Below are 15,430 nucleotides of genomic sequence, written 5' to 3' on the forward strand. Positions count from 1 at the left end.
AAACCGCCTTGAAATTATCGAAGTCTTGAAAATGGGATCATATTAATAAATAAACTCATTTTCTACATTTCAAACAATTCAAATTAATAAATAAAAGCAAATCCGAACAATGCTAATGGTTTTAAATTCTTTTTTCATCGACCTGATTGGCATCCCAACACGAGGTACTCTACTGTATTTTCCCAAGGTTGCTGTGGTATAGCGAAAATCCAAGAAAAAAAACACCTTGCTGTCAAGCACGTTCGATAACAAAAACATTTCCTTGCGGAAAGTTACGCTTTTCTCGTGCGGCCGGCAAAAATCTGCACAAAACTAACACAAAATGCGAATCCTCGCCCACCGTTCCGTGCTGGTCGTGTCGCGAATGCTGTCCTCCAGGGCGGCGGCCACACAGGCCACACCGGTAGCGCCACAAACCGACCAAAAGTGGGACCTGTACGCCGGTGTGCTCGTGGAGCGGCTACCGATCGTTACGAAAACACTCGAACCAATAGAGGCTAAATTTAAGGTACGTTTCGGCAACGACCAACGATTCACCTCGTAGTGTACTAATGGCCATCGCTTTCGCTACAGGAAATGCTGAATCAGATCGAGCTAGAGAAAAGTCTGAAATCCAACCACGAGCTGCGGAAAGAGACGGAAAAGCAGCAGCTGGAGCTGCTCAAGGCGGGCAAAATCGATCTCGACTCGGAAGCGCTCAAACAAACGGCACAGGACCTGGAGGACGCTTACAATGAGGAGTACGCCCGGTTTAAGCCGGCGCCACGCGTCACCGAGGCGGACAGCAAGAACGACACCCGATCGCTGGACCGCAAGCTGGAGCAAACGCTCGTCCTGCTGGTGGAGCAGAAGCTGGGCAGCAAAAGCCACTATCTGCTGCCGCAGGGGTTGCACCGGAAGGGCGAATCGCTGCGCGAGACGGCCGAACGCACGCTGAAGGAATGCTGCGGCGACAAGCTGCAGGTCACGTTCTACGGCAACGCCCCGGTCGGTTTCTACAAGTACAAATACCCGCCGAGCGTGCGGAATGACGGGGCGGCGGCGGTCGGCGCGAAAGTGTTTTTCTTCCGCAGCGTGGTTAAAAATCCGAGCCGGAACGTTGGAAGCGACCAGGTGAAGTACCAGTGGCTCAGCCAGGATGAGCTGCAGAAGCAGCTGCAGCAGCCGTACTACCAGAGCGTTTCGCAATTTCTGTTATGAAGCTTTTTCGGGCGGGAGGATTGGAATGTTAGCGCAATAGTAAAGAAAGCACGTGGTTAGAAAGTAAAGCGGATCGAATCGTTTATTTTAGTTCCGAAAAGCGCGCACAAAATCAGGCCAGTATCGAATGCCCGTCCGACTCCAGGGTACCGGTAGCGCTGGCGTCCGGCCGGTTCCGCTTCTTCACGACGTAAATGCGTTTGTTCGAAAGGCATATGGTGTAGCTGTGGTCGGCGAACACGATCGACACTTTCCTGCACGAGCGTGCATTGAATACAGCTGGATCGACACTGGAAAGGAGAGAAAAAATGCATTTCAGTGCACCAAGATCCGAGAGCGGGTCACCGGCATGTCCCTCGCGGTACCTTTCGGTGAGCGTTAGCAGGTTGCTTATAATGTTCGCACTACGCTCGTCGTTTTCCAGCTCGCCGCCGGAAGCGTGTACGGACCCATCCTCGGACAGGACCAGATAGCCGAGCTGATCCGGCAGCGGATGACGGTCCAGGTCCAGCATCGCGACGCTGCTACTTTCACTATCACAGACAACGGCAACACTCGGGCAAAGGCTCTTGACGGTGGCCCGATGCTGCTGTGGCGACGGCGACGACTCACCTACCACCACCACCTCCGTGAGATTCGACACGGACAGATAGCCACAGCTGGCCGTTGGCGAGAAGCTAGTGCTAGTGCCGCCAGATGCGCTCGTCGCGCTGGTGAGCGTTAGCTGCCCGATGCGGTTAAATTGTCAAATGAAAAAATGCGTAAACAGCCGGAACGCTACCAGAAGCCAGTATTTGATAGTGCTCATCAACTACGCCGCAGTACCCAACGAATCGTGGGCCGTTCGAACGGTGTGTGTGGTTTGCGTGCGATGCCGAATGCAACGTGGTGCATATATGCGCAACTACGGATGAATGTTTTTCCTTGCGTACACTGAAAGGTTTAATGGAAAAGACACTTTTTTTATTAAATTTCCTATCGGTGTGTGTCGCCTGATCACTATCGATTTTGTCTAATGTCTTCTTACTGACCTTCTAATGGTGCCAACGCGGTAGTCTTCTTCTGTGGACAATCATCTATTGTGACGGCGACTGAATGTAAACAAACAGCACTGCAGTCGAAAGCAATCGTGAAGAAACGAAAAATGCCACGTTAATTATTATTAGCGTTTTATTTACTTCCTCCCTTTAACTCACTTCCAGCAGCAATTGTGCTCTCTTTACTCCGAATGGGGCATTTCCACATTGAACAACAATTCACAGAAAACTGCCCACTGCAGTGACGGAATCGACGAAATAGCGCAACGTTTGCTCGTTTGTTTTGCTTCACGCGCTGTCAAAGCACTGATTCATCGTGTGTGTTCACGTATTTGTTTTCGTCACCACTGCGGCGGTGGGAGGTTTCGCTTGTGATTGCAGGAAAAAAAGGACAGGGAAATTATTAATTAACCATGAGCACCCTAGAAAACACGCTCCAGATTGAGATTAAGCTGGAAAAGGTACGTATTTCAAACCACACACACGAACGAACGAATCAATGGCGCTCTGTTTTGCTGCAGGAAAAGACCAATCAAGCTCTGCTAAAGGACCATGTCGAGAAGTATTCCGAACTCACGCAATCCATGTCCAAGATTCTGAACTCGTTCGAACAGCGGCTGGGAAAGCTGGAGCACACCATACTGCCCGTCTACAACATTACAAAGAACCTGCAAAAGCAACAGCAGAGTAAGGCACTGCATGGGATACATTTCCACTGTGTAACCATTTGCTGACCGTTCCCGCTCCACTTTGCAGATCTTGACAGCACGCTCCAGTGTATGGAGCAGGTCCTGTCGCACTACGACGCTTCGCAGGATGTGTGCAATCTGATCCACCAGGGACCGTCCGAGGGCAACATCGGGTCGTTTTTGGACGGGTTGAACAAGCTGAAGAAGGCGAAGGACTACTTCCTCAACAACAATCCGCAGAGCGTGGAGCTGGAGAACGTGACCAGCCTGTTCAACAATGGCTGCGAAACGTTGAACAATCACTTCAAATCGCTGCTGAAGAAACACAACGCTCCCCTGAAGCCGGTGGACCTGCTGGACATGATCTACATCGAGGAGGATTCGTCCAACGAGGACTGTCCCTCGATCAAGCAGGTGCCGCCGAGTGCGCGGGAAGAGCTGAACGTGATGGCGCAATGGCTGGACAACAACTTGCGCCGCGAGTACGTGCAAATCTTTGGCGACGAGCGGTCGGAGGTGATTATGCGATCGTTGCAGAACTTGAAAGACCACCAGAAGAGCGGTAGCTGGGGCAACGAGCCACTGCGCACCAGGCACGGATACGGTCGGGCGGAAGCGGGCGTCAAGAAGACAACCTCGGCACGGTTGCAGCAAATGTAAGAGAGCCTGGAGCAGGCGGAGGGTGTGTGGGCAATTTCCTCACTCAATTAATCGTCTCGTTTCCTCTGCTCTTACTTTAGCTTCGAACGGAAGGCCAACAAAATGTTCATGAAAGCATCGCAAACGCTCGGCCAGTCGGCGGGATTGGCGATGCGAAAGAACTCCTCCTTCGGCGACATCCTGGCGGCGGAAGAGTACGGCAACGACAACGACCAGGAGCTGGAGAAGTATCTCGTGCTGCTGCTCGGCCTGCAGAAGCTGCTCGTGTGGGAGCGACAGCTGCTGAACGACATTGTGCCGCCGTCCCGCCACAACGAGGTGTTTTCCCGCCTCTCGCAACCATCGATCGAGATGGTGGTGAAGGATGCGGAGCAGATCACCTCGAAAGTGATGCGCAGCATCGGGCGCAAGGAGTGGTCCGCTGCGCTGGGCATATTTTCCGCCCTCAAGCACGTGCAGATACTGCAGCCGGACATCGACCGCATCTGCGACAGTACGCAGAAGCAGCAGCTGTCGGGTGTGCTGAACCGGCTGCAGCAAACTGCCTCCAAGGCGCTGGAGCAGTTCATCGAATCCGTGCGCAACGATGCCGGTGGTGGCGGCATGGTCAGCATGACGTCCAGCACGATCAGCTACGGCGGCGGGTCGAGCGTGCCGCGCGATGCGACCGTGTACGAGCTGACGTCCAACACGATCTGGTTCTTGGAGCAGCTGCAGGAGCATTGTGACACGATCGGGGGGCTGCTACAGACCGAGGCAATCTATACGAACGATCTCGATCGTATCGCGTCACAGAAAGCGCTCACCATGGAGCAGAAAAATAAGGCCCTGCTTGGCATCTACGTCCGTAAGTATCGAGCTGCAATATAGAGCACAAACACGAACCGGCTGTATGTGAAAATATTTGCTTCATTTTTTCACAGGCAAAGTGCTGGCCGAGTTGAACTACACGATAGCAACGAAATCGGAACAGTACAGTGATACCGCCACCAAGCAGCTGTTCAAGCTAAACAACACGCACTACATCTTGAAATCGCTGCAACGGTCCAGCCTGATCGAGATCGTGGCACTGACCGAGCATGACTGCGAGCGTCGCTACCAGAAGATGATACAGGATCTGAAGAAGGCGTACCTGGGCTCGTGGTCGAAGATGCTCTCCTTCATTCACCCGCTGGACGATATGCCGCGGCCGATCAATGGCAAGGTGAAGGACAAGGAGCGGGCCACCATCAAGGATCGATTCTTCAACTTCAACAAGGAGCTGGACGAGGCGGTAAAAATACAGCGAGCCATTTCCGTGCCGGATGTACTGCTCCGGGAGGGCATCAAGCGGGACAATACCGAGCACATCGTGCCGAAGTACAATGCGTTCTTTGAAGGGTAGGTGCATGAAGGTTTTTTCTTGGAAATGATTCTACATTAAAATAATTGATATTTCTTTCTTTTTCAGATATTCCGATGTGCAGTTTAGCAAGAACATCGACAAGTACGTAAAGTACCGCCCATCGGATGTAACAACCATGTTGAACAGCTTTTTCGATGATACTGTTTAAAATGTATTCCAAACTAGATTTAGCGAACAGAACAGTTAATACACATTTATGATATTGAATCTTTCCAAAACCGTTTCACTATACATCTGGTAATCGAAAATCCTAATTAAAATTAAATTACGACAAGAGCACAGGAACTCATCAGCTGATGAAGTTTATTTTGGAAATTGTAAGCTTTCACCATTTATGAACTGCAATTCTGAGAATTAAGCCGGTCTCGTAGTACCGTCATTAACTCGTAGGGCTTAACAAACTGCCCGTCATGGGTTCAAGCCTCAAATGGACCGTCATACGTAGGACTTGACTATCCTGCAAAAGGTAATAAATAGGTCCCTGAAAGCCAAGCCCACAAGTGGTACAGGTGACAGGCCTTGACCGACAACGGATGTTGAGCCAAAGAAGAAGAAGAATAATTTTGAGAATTGTAGCAAAGAAACCCAAAACAATAACCCCAGAATAAATTTTGAACGATTTCTACCTGCTCAATTAAAATTTATAATTGTCCACTCCGCATGTCCCAACCTTGCTTTACTTTGCCCCCTGCTGTCAAAGTGCGTTTTTTTTTCTTCACCCTTTCCTGTCAATCGTCCTGTCAACTTCGCCTTGCGCTGGGGATGAGGCCACCTCTCAGTTTCGATTCGCTCGGCCCGCAATCGATATCCAGTTTCACAAGAAGCAACGCGAGTCGAACCAAACTTTGTATTTATTTTTAATACAAGAAAGAAAAACGCTGTGCCCACATTTAGCTAAACTGTGTTTAACCGAGTTGCATTAGTGATAAACGCTAGTTAACAGTAGCTTTTAGTAGCGAAATTGGAAGCCTGCGAACAAGGCAGCAAAGAAGCAGAGAGACAAACGCAACGCCCGTGCAGTGTGTTTGTGTGCGTGCCTGCGTGCGTGTGTGTGTGAGAGAGAGAAAGAGGAAAAGAAATTTTTCCTCATCTACTAACCAAAACAAACGCACAAGCACAAATTGCAGTCATGAACAACAAAGGAGTTAATGGTAAGTCGTTTCTCATTTGCCAAGAAAGCTAATCTAATGCGAGGAAAGGCGTGCAGCAGGACAAAGGGGGAGCAGGTCTGCTTCCTAGAATCGTGCAAATTCGTCATCGATGATGATGATGATGATTGTGAAATTGTAGTTCAATGTTTCACCGTCACCGATTGGCGGAAGAGGCGGAATCCATTTTTCTGTGAATTACACGTAAATATTAGCAAAAGGCAACAGAAGTAAAAAAAAACACACCAAAATCCTTTAAACGTTATTCTGGTCGTTTCTGAAGGGTCGCTATTGTTTTCGTTGTTTCGCTAGCTTGTGTGCAAGTATTAGTGAGGAAATGTAGGAAATGTTAGATGAAGACGGCCGTGGTAAATCCACTTTTCTTCTGCATTTACAGGATATCCAACGTATGACGCCGTACAGCAGGCCGCACAGCAGGCTGCATATCAGCAATACATGCATAACAACCAGGTGAGTCACTCGCGCACACACACGAGCAAGCACTCGAGCCCCACGAGCGCACTTCACCTTATCGCCCTCCCCTTCTCATCCGTTTTATCAATAATAATAACTCACGCCCTTTCGTCACCCACCCGCCGACTCCAGATGCACGCACATGCACAACTTCCGCCTTCGTACAACTCGGTGGTGACCAGTATGACGCCAACCTACCCGCCATATCCGCCCGGAGTCGTGCCCCAGCCGTACTACGCCAACAGCTGGAGCGTGAACCCGTCCCCCCAGGCCCAGTTTGCCCCGCAGCCACCGCCGTACGCGAGTGCGCCGGCGGCCGTTGCCGCCATCCCGGCGCAGTCGATGCATCCGCAGATGTACCAGTACCAGATTGCGGCCGCTCCACCGCCCCAGGCCCAGCCACCGCAGGTCTACCAGACGCCCGTCTATCCGGTGCAGGTGAGCTGTTTTTGTTTTGATAGAAAATTTAAAAGAAATAAATGAAAATGGACAATTCACTAACCTTACTCTCCTCCTCCATGTCAGGTGATGGCCAAGAAGAAGAACAACTTCCTGCACGGTGGCAACGGGGGCGGCTACACGTTTTGGTGAAGTGTGACAGAACGTGCGTGTGTGTGTGTGTGGTGCTGTGGTGCAGATGCAGCCTTTTTGGTGCATTTCTGGCAGTAGGTGCCATTGGGTGTGGAGCGAAGCGAAGGGGGAGAGGGGAGGGGGGGGGCATGAGGAGTAGGGAGCAGAAACAAACAAACCCGTGATGTTTCGGGAACCCGTTTAGAAGGGAGTTGAAAAGGCTGGACACGATTTACGAGAAGACTGCAATCCTAAGGAGGGTGACGCACGCGAATAGGAAGCTCTGTTACCAGTGGGGGAAGGGATGAAATTGGAACAGTTTGCGAGGGGAGTAGTGGGGGGGGGGGGGGGGCAGCATGTAATGTGAACATTGCGAAAAGAACGCATAGAAAAAAAAAGAGAAACGTTGCCGCGCTCGGGTGAACGTTTTGGAGCGTTCTTACACGAAAGACTTGTAAGTTGCTGAAGGACGAACATCAAACCAGTGGAGCCGTTTTCGGTTTCTTTTCAACCGCTTTTTTTTCTTATATCCGTATTATATTTGTATACGTTTGATGTTGTGTGCAGACGGCATTTTTTCCCTTTCCTTTTCATTTACGATCTACGAAAATCTTACTATAAAACATCAACTTTATATATTACCTTGATTATTGTGAACTTTTCCAACCTCCCCAGTGAATACATTCTTTTCAAGCAAGCGCGATGTTCTTTTTTTACAGTTTGGATACTTTCACTCTCAAACAAGGAAAAGTTTGTACTCCAACCTATTCTTTTTTAATCCTAAACGGCACAGAAACATAAACGAAAACTTGTGTGTTCAAATGAAGAAATGAAATGTGTAAGCGAAATGAAAAAAAAAAACAAATTAAAAGCAGAACTACATTGAAATCTGAGTATGAGGCACGTGGTTTGTAGTGCGCGTGTTAAATGTCGATACTGAATCGAAGCATAATAACAATACCTATACACTGACCCACACACTAAACAGACTGCTCAATATAGCAAACTTTATGAAGAATTAAAACAACACAAAAAACACAAAAACACACACACTCCAGACATGTGGAACATGACGCACAGCGAAGTGGGGGAGTCGAAGAGAGATGGGTGCTAGACTTTATAGAAAAACGGAGTCGGGAAGCGGTCGAAGCGGACGTTGGCAGTGTAGGCAGCAGAGCAGGCATGTTTAGTAAGTAGCAAAATGGTTAATGGAATTCTCTATTACTTAGAGTGATCGAAACCCTTGTTCAATGCAAAAGGAACGAAAGGAAGGACACAGAAATAGTTACAATCTACCAAGCAAATAAAGCATATAAACAACATCATCATCAAGCAAAGTCATATAAGGAAACGGATCAGACAAAAATAAGACAAGCGCAGGCAAAACGCAATAATAGCGGCAAACGAAGCGGGAAAACGAATCGTGTATGGTACTAGTGCCCTTTACCTTTTACCGCCAACCTTCCCTCAGTATATACATACATATATATATATACACACAAATACTACATATAACTCCTCACACTTAGAGATGACCTCTCTCCCGCGTGTGTTCATCAGGCGCGGAAGCACCGAAACGGACAAGAAACGGAGGAAACAAAGCGCGCTAACTGTGAAGCAATCTTCGAAAAGCAAACATATATACACACACACGCACAAGCACGTGTAATCGTACCCGGTGCGATAGATAATGCAACACAATATTGCCTTTTGTGTTTTAAATTTGTTTGCTGTTTTCGGTTGCCGCAGTGTTGCCGCCCCGTTATAGTTGTTACGAAAATCTTACCCCTCACCAGAAAATCGTATTGCCTGCATACAAGAAGGAGCTCAACGTGTTACTTGCTTTGTGATAGGAGAAGGGGTTGTCTAGCTAACTAGCTAGCTTGGTCGAAGGATAAGTGAAAGGCTGGCAGGACCGGCACTGGCCTGATGGAAGAAAAGAGCAGCAGAAAGTAACCGTTAGAAGAGTTCAAAACCAGTAAGCGTAAGACTCAGTACGAAGTGGCACTTCTGGTCCAGTGTCCAGACTACACCATCTTCCTTTCCTCTTTCGCGAACCAGTCAGAACACCGGCCCAGAAGTATTCGTGTGTTTGTGACCAAATTGAAACGACCAAAATTAGAAGACTTTGAACGGAAACAAAAGCGCTAAATTAAACACACACCACTAACACACGCAAATGAACATATAAGCGTGTAGGGAGAAGTGACTTGAAGGAAGTCTCTTAAAAATTCTAACAATTCCAAACAACAAGCCTCTCGGTGCAGCGTAAAGAAGAAAAAAAAAAGAAACTAGCCAGAAAGTTAAGCAATAGAGAAAGAGGAGTGGCAGTAAAACAAAAACAAAAGAACGCAAACGAATCGCGACACATTCAATTCAATTATAGCAAGTAGTAGTTTAGCGGAAAATTGCAGCGAGTTGAACGGTTTGAAAAATAGAACACATTGGAGTGTAGGCAACGGCAGACGGTAAACAAAAAACGAAAAAGGAGGAAAGGGTCCTTGAGTGAAAATAAGGAAATTGATTATTAAAATCCACAATCCCACAAGTGATCTAGTTTGGCTGAGAAACTTTATTAAAACAAAGAAAAACAACAAACAAACGAAACTATATATACTTATACATAATATTATACGTTAAAATCCATATTCAGGAAAGGATCGGATCGAGCACGAAGATGGAACAGAAATGCATGCATTGAAACGGAGAAAGGATGAACACACGCACCTATTGCTTATTGCAAAACAAAAACAAAACAAAACAAAACAAAAACTCGTAAAGGAAAGAAATGAGAATTGCAGCAAGGGAAGCGGTCGAAACGAAGGAATGCTTTAATATTAGCCAAAAGCGTGTGAAGCGTTGTAGTAGAGGTACCTAAGGTAGGGCTGGTAATTTACTAAACTAATGAAATTGGAAGCATATGCCGAAGGAAAGAAGGAAAATGGCACGACGCAGGCGATCCGGTAGCTGAGAAAGTGGGATTTAGTTTTGTTTTCCATTCCGTTTCATTTGATATCTTTTATGTGTGTTTTGTGTGTTTCCGTTTCGTTTTTTTTCTGAGTTTATTTGAATGTGGGCAAAGAAGAAGAAGAAAAAACGCACCTTTATATCTCATTTATCAACAAAACCCCGCGCGCGCCTAGGTAATTCCAGTTTCGTTTCCACCAACGAACGTCGGTCGCATAAATATAAACGTATGGCATGTGATGCGTTTGTTTCCTTTTTTGTTTGTTTTTGATTTAGTGGCAATCCGGGCAAATGTACGAGGCAATCCAAGCGAAAGGAAGTAAGCAAAAAGTATTTCAACAAAACTGATAAACGAATAAAGTGAAATTGAAAACACAACCCCTATTAAGGTTCCAAAGGTGGTGTTGGGTACGCTCAATGAAAGAAAAGATGCATTTTGTATGCAGCGTTAATAGCGAAGGGGTGAATGAAACGTCTTTTACAAAGTAGCACAACGGAGTGATTGTTGAAGGTGTACAACAGCACCGTTTAACGGTTTTGGGCAGATGAATGAAGTTATTCATTTTTTCGTATTTACTACTTTTTTAATGCTTTTTACATTATTTTTCTAGGCTCTGATAGTTCAATGCCAGCGTCTTTTGGTAATCTTTTAAATTACTTGTATATGCCAGACGCAACATCTACCCGCCAGGGTATGTTTAAAGCAACCTTCACGGACTTAGTTGTTCGGAGTCATTCACTTGACATGGACAACCACTCTGAAATCTGGCGAGTCTTTCACGCGAAGGAGCATGATGAAGATCAGATAACGTTGAGGACTGCTCTAGAGATCCAAAAATTGTCTCCTTTCGGAAGTTGTTGCGTGAATGGAGCAAGGAAACTGACCGATGGTAACTGTCTTGCATCAGTAGACAAACCATAAATTCGAAGACAAATCTTACAACTCGTGTCAACCAGGTACGTGCCGGGACAAAACGCTCAGTTTGAATCAAAGAAAGCAACGTTGTCCTTAAACTTTCATTACGCCGTTCCATGGAAGATGGCTCTTTATTGGTTCTATCTCTTTAAAACTATCATATCTTCATCGTAAAGTGTAATGTAGGTTGTGAAAACTCTAGTAACTAAAAAAAAACACGCTCATGCTGCAACTCCACTTCAACGCAATTGCTTTCCTCACTTCTGGCGACGAGATTTTTGCTCAGAGCCACTCCCACCAGCCGCACTACTACTACTACCACTCGATGGTTCCGCCTTTCCGGCCTTCGCCTTTTTAGCCTTTTCCTCGTCCGACGTGCCGCTCACTTCGTCCGTTGCGGTTGTGGTCCCCGTTTCGTTCGTACCCTTCGCTGCCGATTCTTTCCTATCCGTGGCAAGCCGGAGTTTCCTTTGCCTGGCCGTTAACGGCGATGGCTGTGGCTTTGGCTGTGCTTTAGGTGTTTGGTCGGTCCGGTCATCGCTTTCCTTTGGTGCCGTTGATGCGCTCTCTTCGACGGGTGCGGTGGTGCTCGTGTCGTCGGCATCCTTGGGCTGGCTGTTTTCCGTTGCCGTGATGGTAGTAGTAGTAGTAGTAGTAGGTTCCTCTTTTTCTGCAGCAACACTTGACTCCTCCGTTGCTTCTTCTGTTTTTGTATTTTTCTCTTCCTCTTTTTTGTCGCCCTCGGCACCTTCTTTCGGTTGATCGGGAAAGGTGGAGGGGAGTTCGGCCTGCCTTTCGTCAGTGGTTTCCGTTTCCATCGCTTCCTTGGCGCTGTCAGCCGCTTCTGTCGATGTGTCCATCCTTTCCATTTCGCTCACCTGCTCAGCGACAGTTGCTTCGTCCGGCTTTTGCTTCTTGTTGGGAATAATGCTGACTGGCAGTAGACTCTCTTCTAAATCGACAATGCCATCATCCGTTTGGTCGACGGTAGCAGCAGCACTGGTGACATTGTTTTCGTTTTCCTTCGCTTCGGTTTGTTCCTTCTTCAATACGCCTTCTGCTGCTTGCTGTTCGGGGGCAGATTGCTCAGCCGGAGCATCTTCCTGCATCGCCATTGCTGCCCGGGACGACCGCGTATTGCGGACCCGCGGCACCGGCGTTACCGGTTCCGTTTTGATCACTTTGCGCTTGTTGTTTTCCGCCTTTACCGGAGCCTTGGCGTCCACCGTGCCATCGCCGTCTGCCTTCGGCTCCACCTTCACCGCCTTCTTGTCCTCCGGCGCTCCGGCCTGCGCTGTAGCGGCGTTCGTCTCGTTCGCCGCTTTGGCGGATGATTTTTCCACCCCAGCCACCACCACCACCGACGGTTCCATCCCGCTCACCTCGCCCTCTCCCTCCGATTCCGATTCGTACTTGCGCTTGTTGAACGATCGCTGCGCCGGCAGCTCCATGTGCAGCGGGCAGGTCACGTTCTCGAACAGGCCGGCCAGCGGTTCCTGGCACACCACGCCACTCTTCTCGATGCCGCACGCCCGGAACAGCACCTGCTTCTTGTCCTCCAGGATGTGCTTGCGGCAGTGCTTGCAGCAGGGCAGGGTGCGCTCCCCGCACTTCACCCCACCCTCCGTGTACGCACACTTGGGCAGCGAGGGCGGTTTCTGCTGCAGGCCCTCCGTCGCTTTGGCCCGCTTCTCCAGATATTTGCGCTGCAGAATGGCCTCCACACCGTGCTTCCGGTGGTACCGGTTCAACCCCTTCAGCTGCTCGTACAGCATACGCTCGCGGGGCGTCTGCTTGACCTGGTCGAAGATGCTGCAGTGATAGTCGCGCTCGGCCCGCTGCTCCCGCAGATAGTTGCGCCGGCGCTCGCGCAACACGTGCTGCAGGCGGTGGATCTGCTCGATGTACAGCGTCTGCAGGCGGGTCAGCTTTTCCTTCGTGATGCGCGTCGCCTCCTCGGCCGTGTAGATGCCGGCGTGCTTCAGCGGGTCGTCGCTCTGCGAGTCGACGCTCTCGTTGTCCGAGTTGTCCATCTCGTGCGCCTTCCAGGTGGAGCCGTACGTCGGATTGGCGAGCGCTTCATCCTCGTCGCTCGAGTCGGACGCATAGTCGAGGATGATCCGGCCGGCATCGTTCACCGTCGTAACATCGACGTCAACTGGGAAATGGTGAGAGAGAGGGAGTGTTTCAATCATTGATGGCGCTATAAATACTTCATACTGGAAGGTCATTGTTAACTACTGTAGAAGCTTTCAAATTATGCTTCTTAGAAGAAGCTTACAAAAAACAAGCTTATCGATCGTTTGTTTCGTGCAAAATGTCCAAACAATAACATCTCTTTGTGCAGAGACGTTGCGTTGTCTGTTGCGGAATAAATCAAACGATTGATACAACCACTACGCATTCATCCCGGAACTCGTCCGTGCTGCACAATATAAATAGTACAAGACCCGCCGCCTGTGCGTCATATAAAAGGCCCGCGCAAAGTGCCCGATAGGCTCGGAGAACATAACACAGCAAGAAAATGAGAGGACTTGTACTCTTCACGCTGCTTGTCGCAGGCACGGCCCTGCTGGCCAGCGGACAGACTATCAACGTCGGGATAACGACCAACTCGGACGGTTCGATCACGCTCGCCACATCGGACGGCTCGCAGAGTGTCACCATCGCGGCCAACTCTCCGAACCTGCTGGCGGAACTGACCGCCATCCTCAACACGATCATTGCCAACGCCCTGACCACCACGGTTGCCACAACGGCGGCAACGACGGCGACCGCACCAGTTACCGCAGCTACGACGGCAGCAACCACGGCGGCCACGGCAGCGACGACGGCCGCTACCACCGCTCCTACGACGGATGCCACCACGACGACCACAACGGCAGCTCCGACGACGACGACGACTACTGCCGCACCGGTTACTGGGTCGTGCGGTCGGGGTGGTGGCTACCGGACGGGTCTTGGCTTTGGTATCGGCGCTGGAATTGGCATCGGTGGCTTCCGTTTGGGCGCCGGGGTGTATGGAGGTGCCCGACCCGGTACCGGTATTGGTGGCAACTTCGGCACGGGTGGAACGATCGGCACGGGCGGAAGCATCCCGACCGGTACCGGTATCCTCCCCGGTGCAATCAATCTAGCCGGCCGGGGCCTCAGCTCTGGCGTGAACCTGCTCGGTAATGTGATTGCCGCCAAGACTAACTTCGAGGGACGCACGATTTACAACGGCGGCACGATTGGCGGTGGACTGGCCCAGGCAGCGGGCAGCCTGATTGGCGGTGCGGCCGCCGGTTTGGGCAACATGGTGGGCAGCGTGCTCGGCGGAGTGCCTCGCGTTGCCGGTTCTGCCTCGCTGAATGCCGGTGCCGGCCTGTCTTACCAGCGACCGGTAGTGTACGGTTAAGCATTCATCGCCACTTGCCAGAAACAATTTTCGATCGATAAATACAAATACACTGAAATGCAAAAAAAAACATGCGCAAATCGCATAAGAGCTGCTCACTCACCGAAAGGATCGACCGAGGGCGTTACAACGTCCACATCCGTTTCGTCGTCGTCCTCGTGTACGGTTATCTTCAGCGGCGTGCTGCTTCCCAGGTAGTGCTGCTTCACCTTGTCCACCTTCACGTGGTGCGTTAGACCGTTCAGCAGCGTTTCGGTCGTCTCCACCGGCACCAGCTTCCCGATCGTGGACTTGGTCTTGATCAGCTGCGTCTGGCGGCTGTGCTCGAAGCAGTAGTTGGAGCCGTAGTCCCGCTTGGCGTCGTACTTCGGCGACGGCTCCAGGCAGCGGCGCCCGTTCGCGAACTCGTACTCGCACTGCTTGTACGGTGCGTCCGGGTCCTGCAGGATGTGCCGGAAGCAGTAGGCGTACGAGTCGACCCGGGGCAGCGTACACTCGTACTGTGTGTTGGAGCAGACCTTGGCCTTTTCTTCGATCTCTTTCTGGATCTGGGTGCGGAGGGCCTGTGCATGGTCCATCGCCTGGCTGGAGGTGCCCGGGCTCGGCCCGCCGCGACTGCCCGTGCGTCCCGCGTGTAGGTGTGTCGGTCCCATCGCTGTCAAAAACGAAGGCACGAATAATTGGTTAGCAATTAGCGAGACGCTTGCGAGGTTAAAGATGTGTTCCGGTACCAAAAAATACAATTCCCGCGTACAATGAAAGAACTGTTGTTGGAAAGCAATAATATTTACGCGGAGCTTGGAAAAACACACACTCTTCTGGCTGAAATGACGCTTCGCATTGAAGAGATTTGACGTTTGAAAAAAAAAGGCTTTCGTTGACAGGGCAAACAAATGCGAGGTTAGCTCACAGATATCATCAAATGTCGTTGTGGCGAAGATCAAGATAAATAGAAAATAGTTTA

At 49.8% G+C, this 15,430-nt stretch overlaps 5 protein-coding genes across 6 annotated transcripts; 3 read left to right on the forward strand and 2 right to left on the reverse strand.

The window, feature by feature from the left end:
- The first annotated feature begins 219 nt into the window (after nt 1-219).
- Nucleotides 220-1,268, forward strand: LOC120894868 (39S ribosomal protein L46, mitochondrial). Its single transcript, XM_040297717.1, has 2 exons — nt 220-508; nt 574-1,268. Exons 1-2 carry the CDS (start codon nt 323-325, stop codon nt 1,198-1,200), a joined length of 813 nt encoding a protein of 270 aa, XP_040153651.1. The 5' UTR covers nt 220-322; the 3' UTR covers nt 1,201-1,268.
- Nucleotides 1,257-2,522, reverse strand: LOC120894869 (ragulator complex protein LAMTOR4 homolog). The gene is made up of 4 exons (XM_040297718.1): nt 2,397-2,522; nt 2,232-2,311; nt 1,566-2,133; nt 1,257-1,490 (listed from the first exon to the last, which is right to left on the reverse strand). Exons 3-4 carry the CDS (start codon nt 1,712-1,714, stop codon nt 1,313-1,315), a joined length of 327 nt encoding a protein of 108 aa, XP_040153652.1. The 5' UTR covers nt 1,715-2,133; nt 2,232-2,311; nt 2,397-2,522; the 3' UTR covers nt 1,257-1,312.
- Nucleotides 2,523-2,536: 14 nt separating this feature from the next.
- Nucleotides 2,537-5,209, forward strand: LOC120894867 (exocyst complex component 7). Its single transcript, XM_040297715.1, has 6 exons — nt 2,537-2,698; nt 2,759-2,924; nt 2,994-3,582; nt 3,667-4,433; nt 4,510-4,966; nt 5,037-5,209. Exons 1-6 carry the CDS (start codon nt 2,651-2,653, stop codon nt 5,137-5,139), a joined length of 2,130 nt encoding a protein of 709 aa, XP_040153649.1. The 5' UTR covers nt 2,537-2,650; the 3' UTR covers nt 5,140-5,209.
- A 545-nt stretch (nt 5,210-5,754) lies between these two features.
- LOC120906470 (extensin-like) lies at nt 5,755-7,127 on the forward strand. The gene is made up of 3 exons (XM_040318193.1): nt 5,755-6,142; nt 6,537-6,610; nt 6,746-7,127. The coding sequence occupies exons 1-3, from the start codon at nt 6,121-6,123 to the stop codon at nt 7,094-7,096; spliced, it is 447 nt and encodes a 148-aa protein (XP_040174127.1). The 5' UTR covers nt 5,755-6,120; the 3' UTR covers nt 7,097-7,127.
- Nucleotides 7,128-11,159: 4,032 nt separating this feature from the next.
- On the reverse strand, nt 11,160-15,329 carry LOC120906462. 2 transcript variants are annotated; one of them, XM_040318181.1, is made up of 3 exons: nt 15,221-15,329; nt 14,570-15,121; nt 11,160-13,224 (listed from the first exon to the last, which is right to left on the reverse strand). In XM_040318181.1, exons 2-3 carry the CDS (start codon nt 15,117-15,119, stop codon nt 11,324-11,326), a joined length of 2,451 nt encoding a protein of 816 aa, XP_040174115.1. In that variant the 5' UTR covers nt 15,120-15,121; nt 15,221-15,329; the 3' UTR covers nt 11,160-11,323. The 2 variants fall into 2 exon arrangements, with proteins under 2 accessions (XP_040174115.1, XP_040174105.1); XM_040318171.1 differs by having other exon boundaries at nt 15,198-15,329.
- Nucleotides 15,330-15,430: the final 101 nt, after the last annotated feature.

This window comes from Anopheles arabiensis, chromosome 2 (genome assembly GCF_016920715.1).
Source record: "Anopheles arabiensis isolate DONGOLA chromosome 2, AaraD3, whole genome shotgun sequence".
NCBI lineage: Eukaryota > Metazoa > Arthropoda > Insecta > Diptera > Culicidae > Anopheles > Anopheles arabiensis.

Bases quoted from the DNA above. Each gene is read 5' to 3' on its own strand.
- LOC120894868 (XM_040297717.1), top strand. From the start codon at position 323: ATGCGAATCCTCGCCCACCGTTCCGTGCTGGTCGTGTCGCGAATGCTG. The intron at 509-573 runs GTACGTTTCGGC...CTTTCGCTACAG, and splicing joins CAATAGAGGCTAAATTTAAG to GAAATGCTGAATCAGATCGA.
- LOC120906462 (XM_040318181.1), bottom strand. From the start codon at position 15,119: ATGGGACCGACACACCTACACGCGGGACGCACGGGCAGTCGCGGCGGG. The intron at 13,225-14,569 runs GTGAGTGAGCAG...ACCATTTCCCAG, and splicing joins GCCCTCGGTCGATCCTTTCG to TTGACGTCGATGTTACGACG.
- LOC120894869 (XM_040297718.1), bottom strand. From the start codon at position 1,714: ATGCTGGACCTGGACCGTCATCCGCTGCCGGATCAGCTCGGCTATCTG. The intron at 1,491-1,565 runs GTACCGCGAGGG...TCTCCTTTCCAG, and splicing joins CTGCTAACGCTCACCGAAAG to TGTCGATCCAGCTGTATTCA.
- LOC120906470 (XM_040318193.1), top strand. From the start codon at position 6,121: ATGAACAACAAAGGAGTTAATG. The intron at 6,143-6,536 runs GTAAGTCGTTTC...CTGCATTTACAG, and splicing joins GAACAACAAAGGAGTTAATG to GATATCCAACGTATGACGCC. The intron at 6,611-6,745 runs GTGAGTCACTCG...CGCCGACTCCAG, and splicing joins AATACATGCATAACAACCAG to ATGCACGCACATGCACAACT.
- LOC120894867 (XM_040297715.1), top strand. From the start codon at position 2,651: ATGAGCACCCTAGAAAACACGCTCCAGATTGAGATTAAGCTGGAAAAG. The intron at 2,925-2,993 runs GTAAGGCACTGC...TCCACTTTGCAG, and splicing joins CCTGCAAAAGCAACAGCAGA to ATCTTGACAGCACGCTCCAG. The intron at 4,967-5,036 runs GTAGGTGCATGA...TTTCTTTTTCAG, and splicing joins TACAATGCGTTCTTTGAAGG to ATATTCCGATGTGCAGTTTA.